This window comes from Phoenix dactylifera, chromosome 9 (genome assembly GCF_009389715.1).
Source record: "Phoenix dactylifera cultivar Barhee BC4 chromosome 9, palm_55x_up_171113_PBpolish2nd_filt_p, whole genome shotgun sequence".
In the NCBI taxonomy this organism is placed as follows: Eukaryota; Viridiplantae; Streptophyta; class Magnoliopsida; order Arecales; family Arecaceae; genus Phoenix; species Phoenix dactylifera.
The window spans coordinates 19,452,669-19,474,565 of record NC_052400.1 but is presented as its reverse complement, the minus strand read 5'-3'; the positions used below and the strand labels follow the sequence as shown (position 1 = coordinate 19,474,565).

The window sequence follows — 21,897 nt, the reverse complement described above, 5'->3', positions numbered from 1 at the left end:
AACAAAGCCGTAAGATTATTTATCAAAGTTGGTGTTATTGAGCTACTAGGAGTAGTATTTTTATAAAAATAATTTTTTTAGAAAGAAGAATTAATGAAGGAATGAAGAAACTACTTTTTCTCGCTGTTTAGAAATTTAATTTTTTTTTCAAAATTATTTTTGGGTCATCAAAATCATAATTAATTTTTTATTAAAAATATAATAAATATTTCAAATAATTTTGTTAAAAAATAAATATTCAATCAAACATAAATTACTTCAAAACGTATTTTTTTTATGATTCACTAAATACATTAAAATTATTTTTTCAGATCTTACATCATTAGTTTTTTAGAAAAAATATTCTGCGGCGTAGGCTGTTTTTTAATCCGATAAGCAGCAACATAAATATTGAAGGGACGGCCAGCGCGGCGAGCGCGATCCCTCAGGCCCTGTTTGGGGGAGCTGTTGGCAGTAGAGCTGTTGGAAATAGAGCTGTTGGAAGTAGAGCTGTTTGAAGTAGAGCTGTTATAAAAAGCTGTTTGCTGTTTGGTAACTACATTTCTAAAGTGCTGTGGCGCTTTAACATGTGTTTGGTAAACAAACTGAAAAAGTACTTTTGTGTGACAAAATGACCATAAAGGACATTACTAGTATTATAAAACAGAGCATAATAAAATATAATATGTATTAATACATAAAAATATGATATAGTATAATATTAATATAATATAATATAATATTATTATAATATAGTACTATAATACTGTGTACTATAGAATAATAATTTAATATAATATTAAATTATTTAACATAACATATCAATATATTATGGTATAATGTAATATAATATTATATTTATAGTATAATCAATAATAAATGTATAAAATATTATAATTATTAGTGTAAATTCATTTTTCATCCTTCTGATGACCATTTGCAGTTAACCAGCGGCAGTCTCGACGGAAGGAAGCCAAGACGGACGCACGTTGCCGTGGGCGGACGCCGCCGCCCAAAAGGGTACCCCACAATTTCCAATATCATCAAAAATATGAGCATAAATTAATTTTCCATAATATAACATAATATTAAATTATTTAACATAATATATTAACATATTATGATATAATGTAATATATTATTATATTTATAGTATAATACATAATAAAGGTATAAAATATTATAATTATTACCATAAATTAATTTCTCATAATATAATATAATATTAAATTATTTAACATAACATATTAATGTATTATGATACAATATTATATTATATTTATAGTATAATACAATAATAAAAATATAAAAATTTAATTATTAGCGTAAATTAATTTTTACTCTTCTGATGACCATTTATCTCCCTAATAAATTTTCTTGCTAGATGATAAAATTGGTTAAACAATTACTAATATTTTTATTTATTTATTTATTTATTCTATCTTCTCTATTTTTTTCATTTCCTTTTCTTCTTTTTTTTTCTTTTATTTTTCTTTTCTTCTTTTTCTTTTCTTTTGTTTTCCTTCTCTTCTTTCTTTTTCCTCCTTCCCGAAGCTTCTCCCCTCCCTTCTTCCTCCCTTGCCTCACTTATCCCGCATGATCATGAAAGGGGCGATCAAGCTCCCGGCGGTGCGACGACGGGAGGATGGGCGACGAAGCCGAAGAGAGAAGCTTTGAGGAAGAGGGAGAGCGGTCGGGGGAGAGGGAGAGGTGGTTGGGCGAGGGAGAAGAGACGGAGGGAGTCAGGGGCGGCGACGGGGGAGAGGGAGCAGCAGAGGAGGATGGAGAAGAGGAAGACGATGTCGGAGGCGGCGGCGGGGGAGAGAGAGCGGCAGAGGAGGAGGGCGTTGGCGACAGCAATGGGGGAGAGGGAACGGTAGAGGAGGAGGGAGAAAAGGCGGAGGGCGTCGAGGGCGGCGGAGGGCGTCGAGGGGGCGGCGGCGAGGGAGACGGAACGGCGGCGGAGGACGGAGAAGAGGGGGAGGGCGTCATGGGCGGCGGCGGGGGAGATGGAGAGGAGGGGGATGGGCGGAAGAGGAAGAGGAAGAGGAGGGTGATGGGCGGAAGAGGAAGAGGCGGTGGATGGGCCACTTTGGAAGGAAAAAAAGATTTTTAAATGAGGGTACTTTTGGTAAAATAACAGCTTTCCGACGAAGCTGAAAACAGCTTTTGGGGGGAAGCGACAAATTGTAGCTTCCCCCCAAAAGCTGTTTTCAGCTTTCCGCAAAAGCTGAAACAGCTTTTCCAAAATTTTACCAAACATCTTTTTTTGTTTAAAAGTACTTTTGGAGGGCCAGAAAGTGCTTTTTTGGCCCTCCAAAAGCTCTCCCAAACAGGGCCTCAGTCTTCTTTTTCCTTCTCTCTATCTGTCTAACGTGAATACATTCAGACATATCAAAAAAAAAAAAAATAAATAAAATGAAACGTATGGAACGCTATCAGAATATCTGTCAAGCGTGCGGGACGACATAAAAGGCGACCCAGTTACACCATTCGCCTCTCGGTTCTCTCCTCCCTCTCTTCCAACACCCTGAATCCAAGAATCCCTGTCCCCTCTGATCTCGTTCCAGCGGAAACCGACCCGTCCCACCCAGTTCTTCTACCAATAAAAAAAAAAAAAAAAAAAAAACCCTAGTCTCCTCTACATCGAAGAACTCGGATTGGCACGCATCTTTTACCGCGCGGGCGGGCTGCCACCCCCATTGAAGCCCACGCGGGCCCTCAGAGGTGAATCTTTCTCTTTTCCCCGGCTATCCGTTTCAGATAAAGCATCTAAACGTCGCCACGCCGGCTCTCAGAGGTTCATCTTTCTCTCTTCGCCGGCTATGTGTTTCAGATAAAGCATCTAAACTCTAGATCCTATTTTCTTGATCTTTTTGTTTCCGATTCTCGACAAATGTTCGATTGTTATTTTGTTCCGTATCACTGAGATTTGAGCGTTTACTGGGTTAGAATTTGTGATCCTAAAGTTCTTGATACTTCTTTCTTTCGTTCTATTCAGAATTCTGGAGAGAAGGTTAAAAAGAGGGAACTTGGTGTAGCATCTTCGCATGCAATTAATTTAGGTTGTTTTCTTGATAACTGAAGTAACCTTGTAATCTGATGTTGAATGAGGGTTGTCCTTGGTAGGTGGGCACGAAACGAATTACCCTAACGCTGCGTCTAGTGGTCAATTTCTCTGATTCTTTCTGCAATGCAGCTTTTTTTTCTGTTGTTCCAATCGCCTTTGTCAATCCAAGTTTTATTTCTTAATCATTGCCGAGGAAAAAAATAAACAATGCCATCCATTACCAGTATCTCCTATTCCATTATGCACTTTGGCATCAATGTAATATCATGAACATACAACATCATCTTTTATACTCACCAGCGTGATATATCAGCGAGCTCATGCCTAAACCCTCTTCTTCTCCTCTCCTATTTCTTCAGATCTTCACCATCAGCTGTAAGCCCTCCTCCTCCACCTTGTTTTCCCGATGATCTCCTCGCCGGAGTCGAGAATCTATCTCCCACCACTTCGGCACTCCCTGTTTTTTTCCCCCATCGAGGACCACCTCTGATTGTCCAGTTATGACGGCTATTGCCTTTGGATTTCATTGCAATGAGTCACCCTGTTTTCAAACCCAAATTTTTCTTAGTTTTTTTTTCATCCTTGTTGGCAGTCCGCCACCAATCATCTTCATCGCCGGCATGTGTCACTGGGAGGTTGGCTGGGGCCACCAACACCACCATCAGCCACCAAGGCCCTTTCCCCTCTTCCTGAGAGAGAAGTAGCGGCAACCTTCTGTTCTGCCTCCCTCAATATCTCTTTTTTCTAAGAAAAAACTAATATTAGGATGAATAGTTGTGCTTTGTAATAACTCTCGTATATTTTCATGCTCTTGATCATGTAGATCCAAGAGCGGGCTAAGCAGAATTTGATTTGTGGGTTCATATGGACGGGATCTGATGGTAATGAGGTTTAAGATTGAAACATCATGCGTGAGGGATACCTAAAAGCATGCTTTCTTTTGAAATGGTTCTTGACAATCAAAGGGTCTGCCTTCTGGAAAAACAGATCCCTAGATTTTTGTCCACTCTATTTTGGGTGGCAGCAAAGATAAGGTCTAGAGTCCAATCCCAACTTGTCTTGATTTGTATAGGTTCCAAAGGAAATTTTCAAAGATAGTTGGATTTGTCGGCTGATTATTTTTACAAGGTAAATAATGCTTCACTTTTCTAGATTTTATTGGCAATTATTAAATATTTATATTGATAAAATTTTGAGTTGTAATATTCAAAATTTATAAATTTTGATGTATAGTATTGAATATATCTTATTTTGGAATATTATATGATGCATAATTGAAGTATTGATTCTGTTATCGATTATGCTCTATGGATTTCAATACCATATGGTTTTCTGTATATTTTGATTTGGAATATGAAACTTGTTTTTGTGATGAAAAGATTTGATTCAATAGCATATAGATTTCAATACCATATGGTTTTTTGGACTCTGGATCTGATTATGTTAAGGACCCCGCCAATGGGAGTTAAATATTGGCACTTAATTAGTCCTGAAGGGTTAGCGCTGCAAGAAGATGCATGGCATACCACAAGAAGATACGCAATTCTGAAGGACTTCGCCATAAGAAGATACATAGCACGTCGCAAAAAGATGTGCGGCATCATGAAAAGGACCTTGCCGAAGGGATATTGTGGTGATAGTTCATGGTTGACGTGATGAATTTTATATTTTCAAAGAGGATTCATGAATGCAAACTTGAATTATGACAAAGATTGGATTCGCATGCGTGATGTTTTGATAATACTATATATCTAGATTTGATTTATGAATTGATGTATTATGTATGTTTATTTTCAGTAACTTATTATTCATCTTATTGCCTAATTAATCTAGGTAAGGTGTCATTGCTTACTAGTTACTAGGCTATCTAGCTCATTATTCAATGTTTATCATTTTTATAGATTTAGCGAACTAGTGTGGCATGGGATTTTGCTATGGAAGAGTAATTAGAAGCAGAATTTTGACTCCTTTATTATAGATTAGGGTTTGTTACTGATTTAATATATGGAATTGTAAGACATTGTATATTATTGGATTTTGTGAAAGTTTGGATTTTAGTTATTTAAATTTAAAGCTTGACCTTTAATTATTAAATTTATTCCGCTGCTTGATTCTGATATCGTGATGAGATGCCTTGCATGCTTGTAGAGAGAGTTCTCTATGGATGTGCGGCGATTGCCTTCTCCTTGGCTTATGATTTCGGTCAGAGGCATGACACCCCCCCCTATTGATCTTATTTATTCTTGTGAATACGATAACAAAAGATTCTCAATATTTTTATGAATTTAGTAATTTAAATATGGAAATTATCATGAGTAATTATACATGCCAATATCATGTGTTTGTCTTTCAGAACTGTTTATTGGTTAATCTCAAAATCTTCTACTGTTGAAGAGTCAAGTTATGTAATTAACTTATTTACATCTTTGATTGCCAATGTGTAACCTTTTTGGACCGCACTTGATTTGGAAGCATTGTTTTCTATCACATGAGTTTTCACTTCTTATGATGATAAATGCTTGGCCATTATATGCTATTTAAATTTAGATTGGTGTTCCTTAATTTCGTTGATTGTATGAACATATACATATATTCTTCATTTTGTTGATTGTGCTAGAAGTTTTTTTATTGACATGTTGATCCTCTTAGGTTAAAAAAAATTGTCCAAATGATGCCAGATGCTACAAAGAGGTTGAAGGAATGTTTAAAGGCTGTCCAGAAGCTTTGATTCGAAGAAGCAATTGCTGTTCATGAATTAGAAAGGTGAGCTCTGTTGCAGTTTCTATATATTTTCATTGTATAAGTATTGTCTCTACTCTCTACTAATCATGTTGGTGTTAGATGCCTGCCTTCTTTGCTTCATGAATTCTTGGCTTTAAAATTCTTGCTCACACTCCTTTCTGTTTTTACATGCCTTTGTTGGAACGCTGCTCACCACATCTTCGCTCTCTTTTATAGTGGGAAAATAGGTAATTTATCTATGAAATTTTGGATTACTTTGTTTCGGTAATATAAATATTCTCCGTTGAAATAGCTTTGAATAAATTCTATTCAAGGAAAAAAACTTCAATTTAATATTTGTAATTTAATCCATCAAAAAGGAACTTTGGCCTCGCTGCTATGTAGTGAAATCCTTAGACACTACAATTTTTTTCTTGTTAGAAAAGAGTCCAGGATAATGTTCCTGGTCTGGTATATATTTCTCCATTGGCCATAATAGAACTTTAGATGGTAAGGTGGTGCATATAAGTATTATGTACTAGGAGCATAAGGGATGGTAGGTTTGCGTTATGAATGTTTGGAAGAATTTAAGAAATTGTTCCTGAGCGAAATCTCTGGTGTTGAAGTTGTTCCACGTCAGAGGAGCGAATACTGTCTCTCTGCCCAACTGGCAGAACAGTCCGAACACCATCCGGTGGATCCCGAACGCCGGTCTTGGGCTTTCATAAGTCATCAACGCCCTCCCTGAAAAACCACCACCAGCAAATTGCATGACCTAAGGAGACTGGATCCGCAAGAAAATTCAGGACAGTGGCCTTTGTTTTTGGATATATATATGTATATATATGTATATATATATGTATATATATATATATATGTATATGTATATATATATATATATATATATATATGTATATATATATATATATATGTATATGTATATATATATATATATATATATATATATATATATGTATATGTATATATATGTATATATATAAAGTGCATTATCTGCCCTCTGCCTTACTACGTAGGCATCTCATCCCCTCATGTATGGCATTATGTATGAATGATTATGCCTTTTGTTTTTCTCATGAGCTGTACAGATTCTAACATGAAGATATATAGGATTATCTGATGGCCCTACTTCTAAACCAGAGCCAGAATTATTTAGTACCTGATAACTTACCCGATGGCATTTTTTGTTCAGAATAAGAAAGCTCAGAAGCAAGAACAATAGTTCAGATGACTAACAAGCCCCAGTCAGAGCGCACCAGTGCAAGTACTCTCTTAACGTCGGATTGCTTGGGTTTGGTGCATCTGGATTCACCATCACCTTTAATAGAGAAGAGGCCAAGCCACCAGCAACAAGCATGAGAGAATAATAACAAGCATGAGCCGTTTAGACAAGGAACAAATGGAAATAACTTACAAGCGTGTAGAATGTCCGGAGATCGTCTCCTCCAACGTCAATGCTAGGCCTATTGACTACGGCAGAGGGTTTTAGCTCTGCACCATTGAAAAGTAGCCTATTATTATAGAAAATCTTTAGGGGCACAGAACTAGGGAATGGGTCCCCCACATCCCCCACGACTTGACCTAAAGTCAGGGCGTCTCCAGACATTGTAATATAGATATAGGAATGAAGATATAGGGTATATATGGTAGATCTAATGCTACATATAGCCTGAGGAAGAGGGTGAGACAAGGGAAGAGAACTGAAGATCTAATACTATATATAGCCTAAGGAAGAGGGTGAGACAAGGGAAGAGGAGAACTGAAGATCTAATATTATATATAGCCTGAGGAAGAGGGTGAGACAAGGGAAGAGGAGAACTGAAGAAGAGATCAAGCTTGGGGAAGCGAGAGGGATGTGCAGTGTTTATATAGAAGCCTGCCTGTCTGGCCACTGGATTCTCACTCATCTAACTTTACTGAAAGGCTGAGGTCCTTTTCTTTTGTAAGTTAAGGGTTAAGGACTTAAGGTCCTACCACCCAGCAGCCAACCTGGAGGCGTTGGATTCAGGAAAGCAGGCACAGCTGCAATGATAGGGCGAGGTTCATCTGACTGCTGGTCATTCAACCTTGTCTCTCTCCGTTAATGAGAACCAATCTTTAAAGGACATATCTGAATCTGGGCTAAGCCACTATGAGAATACATGTGGAAGGCGCTTCACGAGTGGGAATGATGTCTGATTTGGTCACCTGGTTCCAACTCTTAAGGATGAAAACACCGGGCACCTCCTTTTTCTTCCTATTCTTTTCAAAGGAGCGACTCTCCTCAAGTCTCATGATCTCCTGAACTAAACCACCTGGTATTAAGAGTTGGATGTTGTCCTCCTCTTTTGTCAATGAAACTAATGGAATAAAGGATAAAGGAAGGCAATCTACTTTGCACCTATACTCTATCTTTTTAGTGGGATTTTTAAAAAAGAAAAAAAAAATCATTCACAAAAAAATTTCATACAAAAAATGAAAGAAATAATTCATTGACAATATATTCCGAATTATTTTTTTCTCTTTGAACAAAATTCAGAAATTAATATCGCGGCAATCAAAAGTAGCAGGAGATCGAAAAAAAACTCACCTTTGTTTTTCTTGCAATCAAAATGCCAAACTATGCCATGGTGATTGGAGTGGTCGAAAGAGTTAATATCGCGCATCTATTTTTTTCATTTTATTTCTAAATTTCTTATTATTCTTTTTCTATTACATGGAATTATAGTTTTTTATTATTCTTCTTCTATTATTCGTTCTTGTCATCTAACTAATTTAGAAAACAAAGAAAGTTGCACAAAAAAAAGGTGATGCGCATGAAAGAACAAATCAGGGCAACAAAAAGGGAGAGGACAAAACCATTAAAGAAATCATCATAGGAGATGACAAAGGAATATAGCATTAAAAGATAAAGAAAGGCTATCTACTTTGCACCTATACTTTATTTTCGGCTTTCATCGTGTCTCATATTCCGCATTCTACCTTCCTAGTCCTCCAACAGCAAGCAACCAGGAATGTGGGTATCTCGTTGAGAGAGGGATGCAAAACCAGCTCCTCAAGCATCGTAGGCCCCCTCCGAGATAGAATCATATGGCCGGTGGGTATGCACCCACAACTTGAAGCTTTAAAGCAGGGAAGCAGGACCCATGATGGACCCCATACCAAATAAGTCCAGCATCCGAGGAGGGAGCTTTGTTACCAAGCAATTTGATAGGCTTGATGCTTGTTTGGTTGTCCACCACCGGGCATACGAACTCAGTTCTTTCCAAAAGAATTTACTTTGTCGGTAGGTCTAGAGGGCTCGACCAAGAGAGATGCTCTGAATTGGCTCAGATTCACAGGGCATAGGGAGGGAGGGAGCTGAAACCACTTCGACAAAATGGGAGTCCGGCTGCCTCACCTGTATCAAACCAGACTTGCCGGAGCTGCTATTTTCGAGCTTCAATAATCTTAATATTCCAAATACGCTTGATGGCCATGATATTGTTCGAGTGTATCTTCATTCCGATCCAGTGTAGTCATGATGGGGACGATTGTAGCAGCCCAGGTTTTTCGGGCTTGTAGGGGAACCGGCCGCGGCCTCCGCCGGCCCCCCGCGGTCTTTGCCGGCGTCCTGACCTCTCTCTCTGTTCTTTCTCGTTCGCTCTCTCTTTTCTTTTTCCTCTCTAGCTCCGGCAACGGGTTTCGTTTTCGTTGTCGGAACCGTACCGGTGAGCCGCCGGTATGGCTTGGAACGGCTGGAACCGTCCGGTTTGGAATGGTTTTGTCGACCTGGCTTGTAATTCAAGTCACTTGTGTGAATGAAATTACACCATGTATACCCTAACATGCTTTTGATTGTCAATCTGGACTATTGGCCTAGCATTAGCTCTAAATCTCCAACTTACTTTGCAAACTCATGTAATCCTCATGTTGCAGCGATTAATGGCACGTAAAATTTGTTCTATCCTAAACATATTATGTTTTGATATTTATGAGATACAGATTGCTACTATTGTAACTTTGTAAGTCTGTCGTTTTCCATAATATGTTTCCATTTCTGAAGCCAACATTATAAAATGTTTATATTCCTTTATTTAAGTTTGTTACCATCTGAACTTGTAATACTGCTGTTCAAATATGATTATTTTATCCATCTTTGTTAAAATCCAGGATTATCATTGTGTCTTTTTCTTAATCTGCTCCTTAGTATGGCATAATTTGGCACTTCAATTTTATACGCTGTTGAATACAATGAGTTCTTTTTAATTTTTATATGCAAGTTACTTTTATGGTTAATCTGCATAATTGTCTTTTCAAAAATTTACAGCTATGTATCTTTCCAGAGGAAATCATGAAAGTAAGAGCATCAACAAAATTTCTGGTTTTGAGGGACAGGTCCGGTAAAAGTTGAGCGGAACATCTGTTGAACTCTGCAGCAGTATTTTGTTGTTTACCTTGGCTCATGTCATAAATAGCAAGATTTTTGTAGTTCATGAAGGATTATTTAGTGTTGGTGGTATGAAGCTCTCTGATATACGAGCTATTGATCATTTTTGGGGGCCTAGTGAAGAAGGTATTTTGCAAGCTCCTATTGTTAAAACATTTAATTCTTAATAACTAATGTGTGAAATACTTACTATTCTTATTTTTCAATTTCATGCTTAAGCGGTGAAGAACTACAACTATTTTATTAGTCTTTTTACATAGTTTGGAAAAGTTCCATGGATTTGGTAATTTTTTCTACTGCATCATATAGCAGGCTACTTTTTTGACTTTGTTCCTTCTATTCCCTGCTTTGTCGACCTTGAAATTGATTTACTTGGCCATCCTGTAACTAAAATCTGCAGTTCCAGTTTTTTATGCTAAAATGAACCAAATTAAAAATTCTAATTTTAGCATGATTTTTCTGTTATCACCTTTGAAAAAGATAACCAAATTTTTCTGCAACCTTTTCTTCGTAGGTCTTAGAAGCATCTGAAAAATGCCATACTTGGAAAGCGCCATGGAAAACACTTCCACCTCAGCCCCCCACCCAACCAAGAAGAAAAGGAAAAATAGAGAGAACATGCATGCATAGAGCAATTCTACAGAATAGATCCTGCATTGCAAGAAGATGCTGTATCGATTAAGCACTCGATTTCGGTAACACACCATCGATATCTATAAAATGTACGAGGAGATGAGTGCTTTAGGCTAGCCTGTGGGGTTGGATAATCTTGATTAGAGCAGAGCTTCATTTGTCACATCCGTAGCAGAATATACTAACCAATAGTTACGATGTAGAGAAAAAATCAGTCATTAAAAATCAGATTAATGTAACTATTTGAAAGATAATTGATTTGTGTAGTTTTTAAAAGTTGGCATGTAGCAGTGACTTGACAAACATTTTCAAAAAGAATGAACATTTTGAAATCATGCATTTTATCCCACTTCTTGCAACATCTAGACTTCAATAAACTTTGGCTTTTGCTACTCTAAACTTTATTTTGTAGCAATTTCATGTACTGTCGCCTGCATTTTGTCATCTTGACTTCCCTAACTTGTAACTAGTTATTTTTAATTTAGATATGAAAATGTCTTTTCTACGTCGATGCGGATGGGCAATAAAGGTGCGATCATACATTTCACAGCGCCAGAGCTTAAGGCAGATATTGTTTCCTTTTCAGCAGTGGTAGGTTTTAACTATATTCAGGAGGCTGTTTCTATTATTCCTAGTAATTTCTTAAATTCTTGTATCATCATCGTGTCAAAATATTCATTGTTCCATGCCTCCAAAAATTGATACTGCGATCTGTGCAAGTTGCACCATGGACCATATTCTATATTTGCATGCATGTCCGTCCATCTCGAATGACCGAATTGATTTCAGTCCCTATAGTGCATCCGTGCGAACTTTTTCAACTCTTATGTTCGTAATATATTATATCACTTCATATGTGTATCGCTGAAGAACATTATTATAGAAGGCAGGTAAAGTAGCTGGAGATACTGACATTGATGTTTATTTAAAAGTTAGCTATAGGTTCCATTCTTTCAGTAAAAAAAAGAAGAAGCTAGGTTCTTCCAGTTCCATGACAGGATGTTTGTTTTTTGGCTTATTGACTTGATACGAGAGGATGGAGGTGTGCGGACAGGATGTTTATTGAAGGCAGGTAAAGTAGCTGGAGATGCTGACTTGATGTTTATTTAAAAGTTAGCCATAGGTTCCATTCTTTCAGTAAAAAAAAGAAAAAGAAGCTAGGTTCTTCCAGTTCCATGACAGGATGTTTGTTTTTTTGCTTATTGACTTGATACGAGAGGATGGAGGTGTGTGGACAGGATGTTTATAGAAGGCAGGTAAAGTAGCTGGAGATGCTGACTTGATGTTTATTTAAAAGTTAGGCATAGGTTACAACGATACGTACGTTGTTATCTACTAATTTTATGGTAATAGCTTATTGCTCCATGACATCAACGCTCTCTCATCTACTAATTTTATGCTATGGCTTATTGCTCCATGACATCAATAGTCGCTTTAGAATCTTCTGCCGCCGCAGCCCCCCTCCCTCTGGCAGTTGAAGTATGCCGCGGCAACCGGCAGCCCCAGATGGTTTTCCTGAGCGAAATCTCTGGTGTTGAAGTTGTTCCGCGTCGGAGTAGCGAATACTGTCTCTCTGCCCAACTGGTGGAACAGCGCGAACACCATCCGGTGGATCCCGAACGCCGGTCCCGGGCTTTCATAAGTCGTCAGCTCCCTCCCTGAAAAACCACCACAAGCAAATTGCATGACCTAAGAAGACTGGATCCGCAAGAAAATTCAGGACGGTGGCCTTTGTTTTTTGATATATGTAAACGAGTCGTTTAGGGTATAAAACTGGGTTGCGTGGTGCATAAATATAGATATGTTCTGTACGAAAGCCAATGTGGATGAGATGAAATTTATCATGCAAGTGCATTATCTGCCCTCTGCCTTACCACGTAGACATCACATCCGCTCATGTATGGCAATATGAATGAACGATTATGCCTTCTGTTTTTCTCATGAGCCGTACGGATTCTAACATGAAGATATATAGGATTATCTGATGGCCCTCCTAAACCCAAAAAAAAAAAAAAAAACTACTCACCGAAATTTGTATCCGTTGATCCAGGGATGTCTGTGACCATCCTGTAAAACCAGAGCCAGAACTATTTAGCACTCATGGCATTTTACGTTCAGAATAAGAAGGCTCAAAAGCAAGAACAACAGTTCAAATGACTAACAAGCCTCGGTCGGAGCTCACCAGTGCAAGTACTCTCTTAACGTCGGATTGCTTGGGTTTGGTGCATCTGGATCCACCATCACCTTTTACAGAGAAGAGAGGCCAAGCCGCCACCAACAACAAGAAGCATGAGAGAGAGAGAGAGAGAGAGAGAGAATAATAACATGCATTAGCCGTTTAGACAATTAATGAACAAATGGATTTAACTTACGAGCGTGTAGAATGTCCGGAGATCATCTCCTCCAACGTCAACGCTGGGCCTATTCACTACTGCAGAGGGTTTTAGCCCTGCACCATTAAAAAGTAGCCTATTATTGTAGAAAATCTTTAGGGGCACGGTCCTAGGGAATTGGTCCACCACATCCCCCACCACTTTTCCTAAAGTCAAGGCGTCGCCAGACATTGTAATATAGTTGCAGGAACGAAGTTATGGGGTATGGTAGATCTAATACTATATATAGCCTGAGTAAGAGGGTGAGACAAGGGAAGAGGAGAACTCAAGAAGAGAGCTTGAGGAAACGAGATGGATGTACAGCGTTTATATAGAAGCCTGTCTGGTCGCTGGATTCTCACACGTCTAACTTTACTGAAGGGCTAAGGTCCTTTAAAGGGCGTATTTGAATCTGGGCTTAGCCACTACGAGAACACATGTGGAAGGCGCTCCACGAGTGGTAATGGTGTTTGATTTGGTCACCTGGTTCCAACTCCTAAGGATGAAAACACTGGGCACCTCCTCTTTTTTTTTTTTTTTTTTTTTTTTTTGCTGAAAGCGGGTACGAATACACCCAATAAAGTCAAAATACAAGACCTCACGGAGTGCCAATGGCAGCTCCGCCTCTCCTACCCAAAGGGCATACCCCGAGTGGTGGGCCACATGGCCAGCCACCCAGTCGGCTGCCCCATTGGCCTCCCTGAATACATGTTTGGCCAAAGTGGCCCCTCCCTGACTCATCATCACAATATCGCGAATCAGGGGATGGTCTGTAGTCTCACCCCCCAATCCCCTCTGAATCCATCGGACAACAGTGGCCGAGTCCCCCTCCAAGATAATCGAGCTGGCCCGCAATACTGCCCTCGCATGTCGAAGGCCTGCCCAGGCGGCGTGCAGCTCTGCTCCAGGCACCGATGTATCGAACAACTGACAGCCACCTGCGGCCACTACCCTGGAGTGTGGGCCTCGTATGACAAAGCCTGCACCGCCCCGCGTGCCGCCATCCAGAACCGACCCATCGAAGTTGACCTTGAGGAAGCTCAGGGGTGGGGGCTCCCAGGTGAAATACACCAACTGGGAAGCTGCCGAAGCAGGGGGGGAACCCCAGGTGTCCCGAGCTGTCAAAGGTCTATCTGTAGAAGGGGCGGGTCTGAACTCCAAAGCCTGTGCTCGAGCAAGCTCTGCTACAAACCTCGGTGACACCCTGCGCTCACCGAGAGTGCGGGCATTCCTTGCCAGCCAGATCTGAAGCGCTGTGCAACTAGCTCTAATGCCCTCCTCGCGAGTCCGTAAACTGGCTAACCACTGCCGTGTCACCCTGAGAAATTGTAGCCGCTCACTCCGGGCCCCCCGCGGGATCCCAGCCCACTGCCATGTCGTCCGCGCCATGTACACTGGAAGAGCACATGGTCCACTGACTCCTCAGCTCCGCACGTCCCGCACTCAGCTGGGACCCCCCAACCTCGCCTGCTCAGCTCTGCTCTCGTAGGAAGTCGGCTCCAGAACACCTTCCATAGAAAGAGAGCAACCCTCGGATGAAGTCCGGACCTCCAAATCCAGGTGCAGTCCGGCCCCGGCTCATGCCCTAGCTGAATGGCTGGGCACCTCCTTTTCCTTCCTATTCTTGTCCATGAATTCTTTTCAAAGGAGCGGTCTCCTCGAGTCTCATGATCTCCTAAACTAAATCACCTCGTATTAAGAGTTCGATGCTGTCCTCCTCTCTTCTATGTTAAAATTTTGGTCTTTGTCAATAGAAATACTGGAATAAAGGATAAAGGAAGGCAATCTACTTTGCACCTATACTCCATCTTTTTAGTGGGATTTTTTTTTAAAAAAAATATTCACAAAAAAATTGCATACAAAAAATGAAAAAAAATAATTCATGGACAATATATTCCGAATTAGTTTTTTGGGAGGACTCTTTGAAAAAGGAAAAAAATGTTCAAAAAGCAAAATTTTCTGTGCACGAAAAAACTCTGCTCCTTATTTTGTTGGGAACTCCACATGCACAAAAAAAAGAAAAAAATTATTCATTCATGACATTTTCTCTACGGTCACAAAAAATTTAATTTTTAGTGGGACTATTCAAAAAGAAAAATTTTAGTTGAAAAAGTATATGCATAAAATAATTCTATACGCAAAAAAGAAAAAATAATCCATACATCATATTTTCTAAATTAGATTTTTAGTGGGACTCTTTGAGAAAAGAAAAAATCTTATTTGTTTTGAAAATTCCAGATGCATTAAAGAACGAAAACAATATTTTTTTATATTATTTTCTTGATGACTAATTAGATTTTTAGTGGGACACTTCAAAAAAGAAAAAAAAATATTGCGCACTCAAAAAATCACGCATAAAAAAGATTCATAACAATTATAGGAAGTAAAGTCACACACACATAAAACAACAAGAAAGGATAATACATTCATGACAAAGTGAAAAAGTATGATGTTTCGAAGTTGTGTAAAAAACAAAGAAGTTAAAAGAAAAATTATTTTTTCTTTCTTTTGAAAACTTTCAAAATAAAATAAAATAAATTTACTTCTTATTTATTTTTCTCCACACACAAAAAGATTTTGAACCGGAATTTAATATTACGACAATCAAAAGTAGCTGAAGATCGGAAAAAAAAACTCACATTTTTTTTTCTTGCAATCAAAATGCCAAACTATGCCATGGTGATTGAACTAGTTGAAAGAGTTAATATCGTGCATCTATTTTTTTTATTTCTCAAATTCTTATCATTCATCTATTACATGGAATTATATTTTTTTATTTTTATTATCACCCTGCATCATGCTGAGTGTCCTTTGTTCTTGTTAATTGTTATATAACTAAACAAGAAAATAGAGAAAGTTTCACAAAAAAAAAAAAAAGGTGATGCGTACAAAAGAACAAATCAAGGCAACAAAAGGGGGAGAGGACATAACTGTTAAAAAAATCTTGATAGGAGATGACAAAGGAATATAGCAATAAAAGATAAAGAAAGGTTATCTACTTTCCATCTATACTTTATTCCCGACTTTCATCGTGTCTCATATCTTGAGTTCCACCTTCCTAGTCCTCCAACAGCAGCCAGAAATGTGGGCATCTCGTTGAGAGAGGGATGCGAAACCAACTCCTCAAGCGTCATTGTTCCCCTTCTAGATAGAATCGTATGGCCGATGGGTAGGAACCCACAACTTAAAAGCTTTAAAGCAGAGAAGCGGGTCCCTTCCTAGATACAATCGTAGGGGGGTATGCGCCCACAACTTAAAAGCTTTAAAGCAGAGAAGAGGGTCCCACGATGGACCCCATACCAAATAAGTCCTGCATCCGAGTAGGGAGCAATTTGCTGGGCTTGATGCCTGTTTGGGCTTGATGCCGGTTGGTCCAGAGGGCTCGACAAGAGCGACGCTCCGAATTGGCTCGGATTCACAGGGCACAGGGCACAGGGAGGGAGCTGAAACCACTTCGACAAAATGGGCATCCAGCCAGCTCACCTCTATCAAACCAGACTTGCTGGAGCTGCTATTTTCGAGCTCCGATAACCTTAATATTCCAAATACTCTTTTCTGATCGCCCTGATGTTGTTCGAGCAATATCTTAAATGCAAAACCGAACACCCCCTCACGGCATTGCACAAGTTCACAGCAGAATGCTGTCAGCCTTTGCCGAGGCTGTTGAAATGCACACGCATGAACCATATCAACGGGCTCGCACTGTTGGATCCCGGCAATAATACAAGACCAAAACCAAACGGACCTTCAGTCACTAGGAGTCACTTGCCTCCCGTCCTCGCATTGTATCATTAAACAAGCACCAGAGGAAATTTCAGGCACTGCAATATCCTTACTCTTATCATAATTTCGAGGGTCGCAATAGACACAGTATCTCTTGCAAAGTTCTGATTAAAATAATTGCATGAATTTTTGATGCTATGGTCGAGCATACCTTATAACATAAACTTTACATCGACATCCCTACTTCAGTAACCCATCCAGACTAGATGCTTAGGCAGCATCATCTTCAAGGTTGTTCACACGTTCACATTCATCTATCCATTCACTGTATCATCTTTCTCAATTCGCTTCATAGGAGGCGGCTTTGCCCTTGACTTCCTCTACCCCCTAAATTAACTCTCTGTTTCCACTTCAGTATCACTGACAATAAAGAAGCAAGTTCAAGAAAAAGACGAGTGAGCTACCTGGACTTTCATATTTGAAATAACCATAGAGTAATCAGGTAGCAATGAAGCCTAAGTTTCAAGGGATTAGAATTTATATTTTAAATGCCATTGAAATCATTTGTTGTCAGGACCTTAAAATCCACGATCTAGGACTCATGATCCAGATCTAAATACTCAAAACATTTTGGATCTCATCCCTGGTTCCGGTTGATCCAGATGCAATAGTATCATTTATTGATTTCTTGACTTTTATAATGTCCTATCCATCACTGATAAACCTTGAACACATGTGACCAGTTGTGTGAATGAAATTACACCATGTATAACCTAACATGCTTTTGATTGTGAATCTGGACTATTGGCCTAGCATTAGCTCTAAATCTTCAACTTACTTTGCAAACTCATGTAATCCTCATGTTGCAGCGATTAATGGTACGTAAAATTTGTTCTATCCTAAACATATTATGTTTTGATATTTATGAGATACAGATTGCTACTATTGTAACTTTGTAAGTCTGTCGTTTTCCATAATATGTTTCCATTTCTGAAGCCAACATTATAAAATGTTTATATTCCTTTATTTAAGTTTGTTACCATCTGAACTTGTAATACTGCTGTTCAAATATGATTATTTTATCCATCTTTGTTAAAATCCAGGATTATCATTGTGTCTTTTTCTTAATCTGCTCCTTGGTATGGCATAATTTGGCACTTCAATTTTATACGCTGTTGAATACAATGAGTTCTTTTTAATTTTTATATGCAAGTTACTTTTATGGTTAATCTGCATAATTATCTTTTCAAAAATTACAGCTATGTATCTTTCCAGAGGAAATCATGAAAGTAAGAGCATCAACAAAATTTCTGGTTTTGAGGGACAGGTCCGGTCAAAGTTGAGCGGAACATTTGTTGAACTCTGCAGCAGTATTTTGTTGTTTACCTTTGGCTCATGTCATAAATAGCAAGATCTTTGTAGTTCATGAAGGATTATTTAGTGTTGGTGGTATGAAGCTCTCTGATATACGAGCTATTGATCATTTTTGGGGGCCTCGTGAAGAAGGTATTTTGCAAGCTCCTATTGTTAAAACATTTAATTCTTAATAACTAATGTGTGAAATACTTACTATTCTTATTTTTCAATTTCATGCTTAAGCGGTGAAGAACTACTACTATTTTATTAGTCTTTTTGCATAGTTTGGAAAAGTTCCATGCATTTGGTAATTTTTTCTACTGCATGATATAGCAGGCTACTTTTTCGACTTTGTTCCTTTTATTCCCTGCTTTGTCGACCTTGAAATTGATTTACTTGGCCATCCTGTAACTAAAATCTGCAGTTCCAGTTTTTTATGCTGAAATGAACCAAATTAAAAATTCTAATTTTAGCATGATTTTTCTGTTATCACCTTTGAAAAAGATAACCATATTTTTCTGCAACCTTTTCTTCGTAGGTCTTAGAAGCATCTGAAAAATGCTATACTTGGAAGGCGCCATGGAAAACACTTCCACCTCAACCCCCCACCCAACCAAGAATAAAAAGAAAAATAGAGAGAACATGCATGCATAGAGCAATTCTACAGAATAGATCCTGCATTGCAAGAAGATGCTGTATGGATTAAGCACTCGATTTCGGTAACACACCATCGATATCTATAAAATGTACGAGGAGATGAGTGCTTTAGGCTAGCCTGTGGGGTTGCATAATCTTGATTGGAGCAGAGCTTCATCTGTCACATCTGTAGCAGAATATACTAACCAATAGTTACGATGTAGGGAAAAATCAGTCATTAAAAATCAGATTAATGTATCTCTTTGAAAGATAATTGGTTTGTTGAGTTTTTTAAAGTTGACATGTAGCAGTGACTTGATAAACATTTTGAGAAAGAATGAACATTTTGAAATTATGCATTTTATCCCACTTCTTGCAACATCTAGACTTCAATAAACCTTGGCTTTTGCTACTCTAAACTTTACTTTTGTAGCAATTTCATGTACTGTCGCCTGCATTTTGTCATCTTGACTTCCCTAACTTGTAACTAGTTATTTTTAATTTAGATATGAAAATGTCTTTTCTACGTCGATGCGGATGGGCAATAAAGGTGCGATCATACATTTCACAGCGCCAGAGCTTAAGGCAGATATTGTTTCCTTTTCAGCAGTGGTAGGTTTTAACTATATTCAGGAGGCTGTTTCTATTATTCCTAGTAATTTCTTAAATTCTTGTATCATCATCGTGTCAAAATATTCATTGTTCCATGCCTCCAAAAATTGATACTGCGATCTGTGCAAGTTGCACCATGGACCATATTCTATATTTGCATGCATGTCCGTCCATCTCGAATGACCGAATTGATTTCAGTCCCTATAGTGCATCCGTGCGAACTTTTTCAACTCTTATGTTCGTAATATATTATATCACTTCATATGTGTATCGCTGAAGAACATTATTATAGAAGGCAGGTAAAGTAGCTGGAGATACTGACATTGATGTTTATTTAAAAGTTAGCTATAGGTTCCATTCTTTCAGTAAAAAAAAGAAGAAGCTAGGTTCTTCCAGTTCCATGACAGGATGTTTGTTTTTTTGCTTATTGACTTGATACGAGAGGATGGAGGTGTGCGGACAGGATGTTTATTGAAGGCAGGTAAAGTAGCTGGAGATGCTGACTTGATGTTTATTTAAAAGTTAGCCATAGGTTCCATTCTTTCAGTAAAAAAAAGAAAAAGAAGCTAGGTTCTTCCAGTTCCATGACAGGATGTTTGTTTTTTTGCTTATTGACTTGATACGAGAGGATGGAGGTGTGTGGACAGGATGTTTATAGAAGGCAGGTAAAGTAGGTAAAGTAGCTGGAGATGCTGACTTGATGTTTATTTAAAAGTTAGGCATAGGTTACAACGATACGTACGTTGTTATCTACTAATTTTATGGTAATAGCTTATTGCTCCATGACATCAACGCTCTCTCATCTACTAATTTTATGCTATGACTTATTGCTCCATGACATCAATAGTCGCTTTAGAATCTTCTGCCGCCGCAGCCCCCCTCCCTCTGGCAGTTGAAGTATGCCGCGGCAACCGGCAGCCCCAGATGGTTTTCCTGAGCGAAATCTCTGGTGTTGAAGTTGTTCCGCGTCGGAGTAGCGAATACTGTCTCTCTGCCCAACTGGTGGAACAGCGCGAACACCATCCGGTGGATCCCGAACGCCGGTCCCGGGCTTTCATAAGTCGTCAGCTCCCTCCCTGAAAAACCACCACAAGCAAATTGCATGACCTAAGAAGACTGGATCCGCAAGAAAATTCAGGACGGTGGCCTTTGTTTTTTTGATATATGTAAACGAGTCGTTTAGGGTATAAAACTGGGTTGCGTGGTGCATAAATATAGATATGTTCTGTACGAAAGCCAATGTGGATGAGATGAAATTTATCATGCAAGTGCATTATCTGCCCTCTGCCTTACCACGTAGACATCACATCCGCTCATGTATGGCAATATGAATGAACGATTATGCCTTCTGTTTTTCTCATGAGCCGTACGGATTCTAACATGAAGATATATAGGATTATCTGATGGCCCTCCTTCTAAACCCAAAAAAAAAAAAAAAAAACTACTCACCGAAATTTGTATCCGTTGATCCAGGGATGTCTGTGACCATCCTGTAAAACCAGAGCCAGAACTATTTAGCACTCATGGCATTTTACGTTCAGAATAAGAAGGCCCAAAAGCAAGAACAACAGTTCAAATGACTAACAAGCCTCGGTCGGAGCTCACCAGTGCAAGTACTCTCTTAACGTCGGATTGCTTGGGTTTGGTGCATCTGGATCCACCATCACCTTTTACAGAGAAGAGAGGCCAAGCCGCCACCAACAACAAGAAGCATGAGAGAGAGAGAGAGAGAGAGAGAGAGAGAGAATAATAACATGCATTAGCCGTTTAGACAATTAATGAACAAATGGATTTAACTTACGAGCGTGTAGAATGTCCGGAGATCATCTCCTCCAACGTCAACGCTGGGCCTATTCACTACTGCAGAGGGTTTTAGCCCTGCACCATTAAAAAGTAGCCTATTATTGTAGAAAATCTTTAGGGGCACGGTCCTAGGGAATTGGTCCACCACATCCCCCACCACTTTTCCTAAAGTCAAGGCGTCGCCAGACATTGTAATATAGTTGCAGGAACGAAGTTATGGGGTATGGTAGATCTAATACTATATATAGCCTGAGTAAGAGGGTGAGACAAGGGAAGAGGAGAACTCAAGAAGAGAGCTTGAGGAAACGAGATGGATGTACAGCGTTTATATAGAAGCCTGTCTGGTCGCTGGATTCTCACACGTCTAACTTTACTGAAGGGCTAAGGTCCTTTAAAGGGCGTATTTGAATCTGGGCTTAGCCACTACGAGAACACATGTGGAAGGCGCTCCACGAGTGGTAATGATGTTTGATTTGGTCACCTGGTTCCAACTCCTAAGGATGAAAACACTGGGCACCTCCTCTTTTTTTTTTTTTTTTTTTTTTTTTTTTTTGCTGAAAGCGGGT

At 39.0% G+C, this 21,897-nt stretch overlaps 2 protein-coding genes and 1 long non-coding RNA gene across 9 annotated transcripts; 1 reads left to right on the top strand and 2 right to left on the bottom strand.

Moving 5' to 3' along the window:
• The first annotated feature begins 2,421 nt into the window (after positions 1-2,421).
• LOC103710262 lies at positions 2,422-12,770 on the top strand. Of its 7 annotated transcripts, XR_005513440.1 has the most exons (7): positions 2,428-2,779; positions 5,699-5,812; positions 6,008-6,018; positions 10,077-10,322; positions 10,711-10,891; positions 11,315-11,420; positions 12,259-12,364. It is a non-coding gene; the product is annotated as an uncharacterized LOC103710262 (long non-coding RNA). The 7 variants fall into 7 exon arrangements; XR_005513444.1 differs by lacking the exons at positions 11,315-11,420; positions 12,259-12,364 and adding an exon at positions 4,122-4,177 and having other exon boundaries at positions 2,422-2,706; positions 5,198-5,812; positions 10,711-11,222; XR_005513443.1 differs by lacking the exons at positions 11,315-11,420; positions 12,259-12,364 and adding an exon at positions 4,122-4,177 and having other exon boundaries at positions 2,422-2,779; positions 5,198-5,812; positions 10,711-11,222.
• LOC120111940 (protein HEADING DATE 3A-like) lies at positions 11,422-13,519 on the bottom strand. Its single transcript, XM_039130355.1, has 4 exons — positions 13,202-13,519; positions 13,012-13,073; positions 12,856-12,896; positions 11,422-12,487 (listed from the first exon to the last, which is right to left on the bottom strand). Exons 1-4 carry the CDS (start codon positions 13,391-13,393, stop codon positions 12,264-12,266), a joined length of 519 nt encoding a protein of 172 aa, XP_038986283.1. The 5' UTR covers positions 13,394-13,519; the 3' UTR covers positions 11,422-12,263.
• Positions 13,520-19,529: 6,010 nt separating this feature from the next.
• LOC103699878 (protein HEADING DATE 3A-like) lies at positions 19,530-21,648 on the bottom strand. Its single transcript, XM_008781874.4, has 4 exons — positions 21,330-21,648; positions 21,134-21,195; positions 20,978-21,018; positions 19,530-20,604 (listed from the first exon to the last, which is right to left on the bottom strand). The coding sequence occupies exons 1-4, from the start codon at positions 21,519-21,521 to the stop codon at positions 20,381-20,383; spliced, it is 519 nt and encodes a 172-aa protein (XP_008780096.1). The 5' UTR covers positions 21,522-21,648; the 3' UTR covers positions 19,530-20,380.
• Between the last annotated feature and the right edge of the window lie 249 nt (positions 21,649-21,897).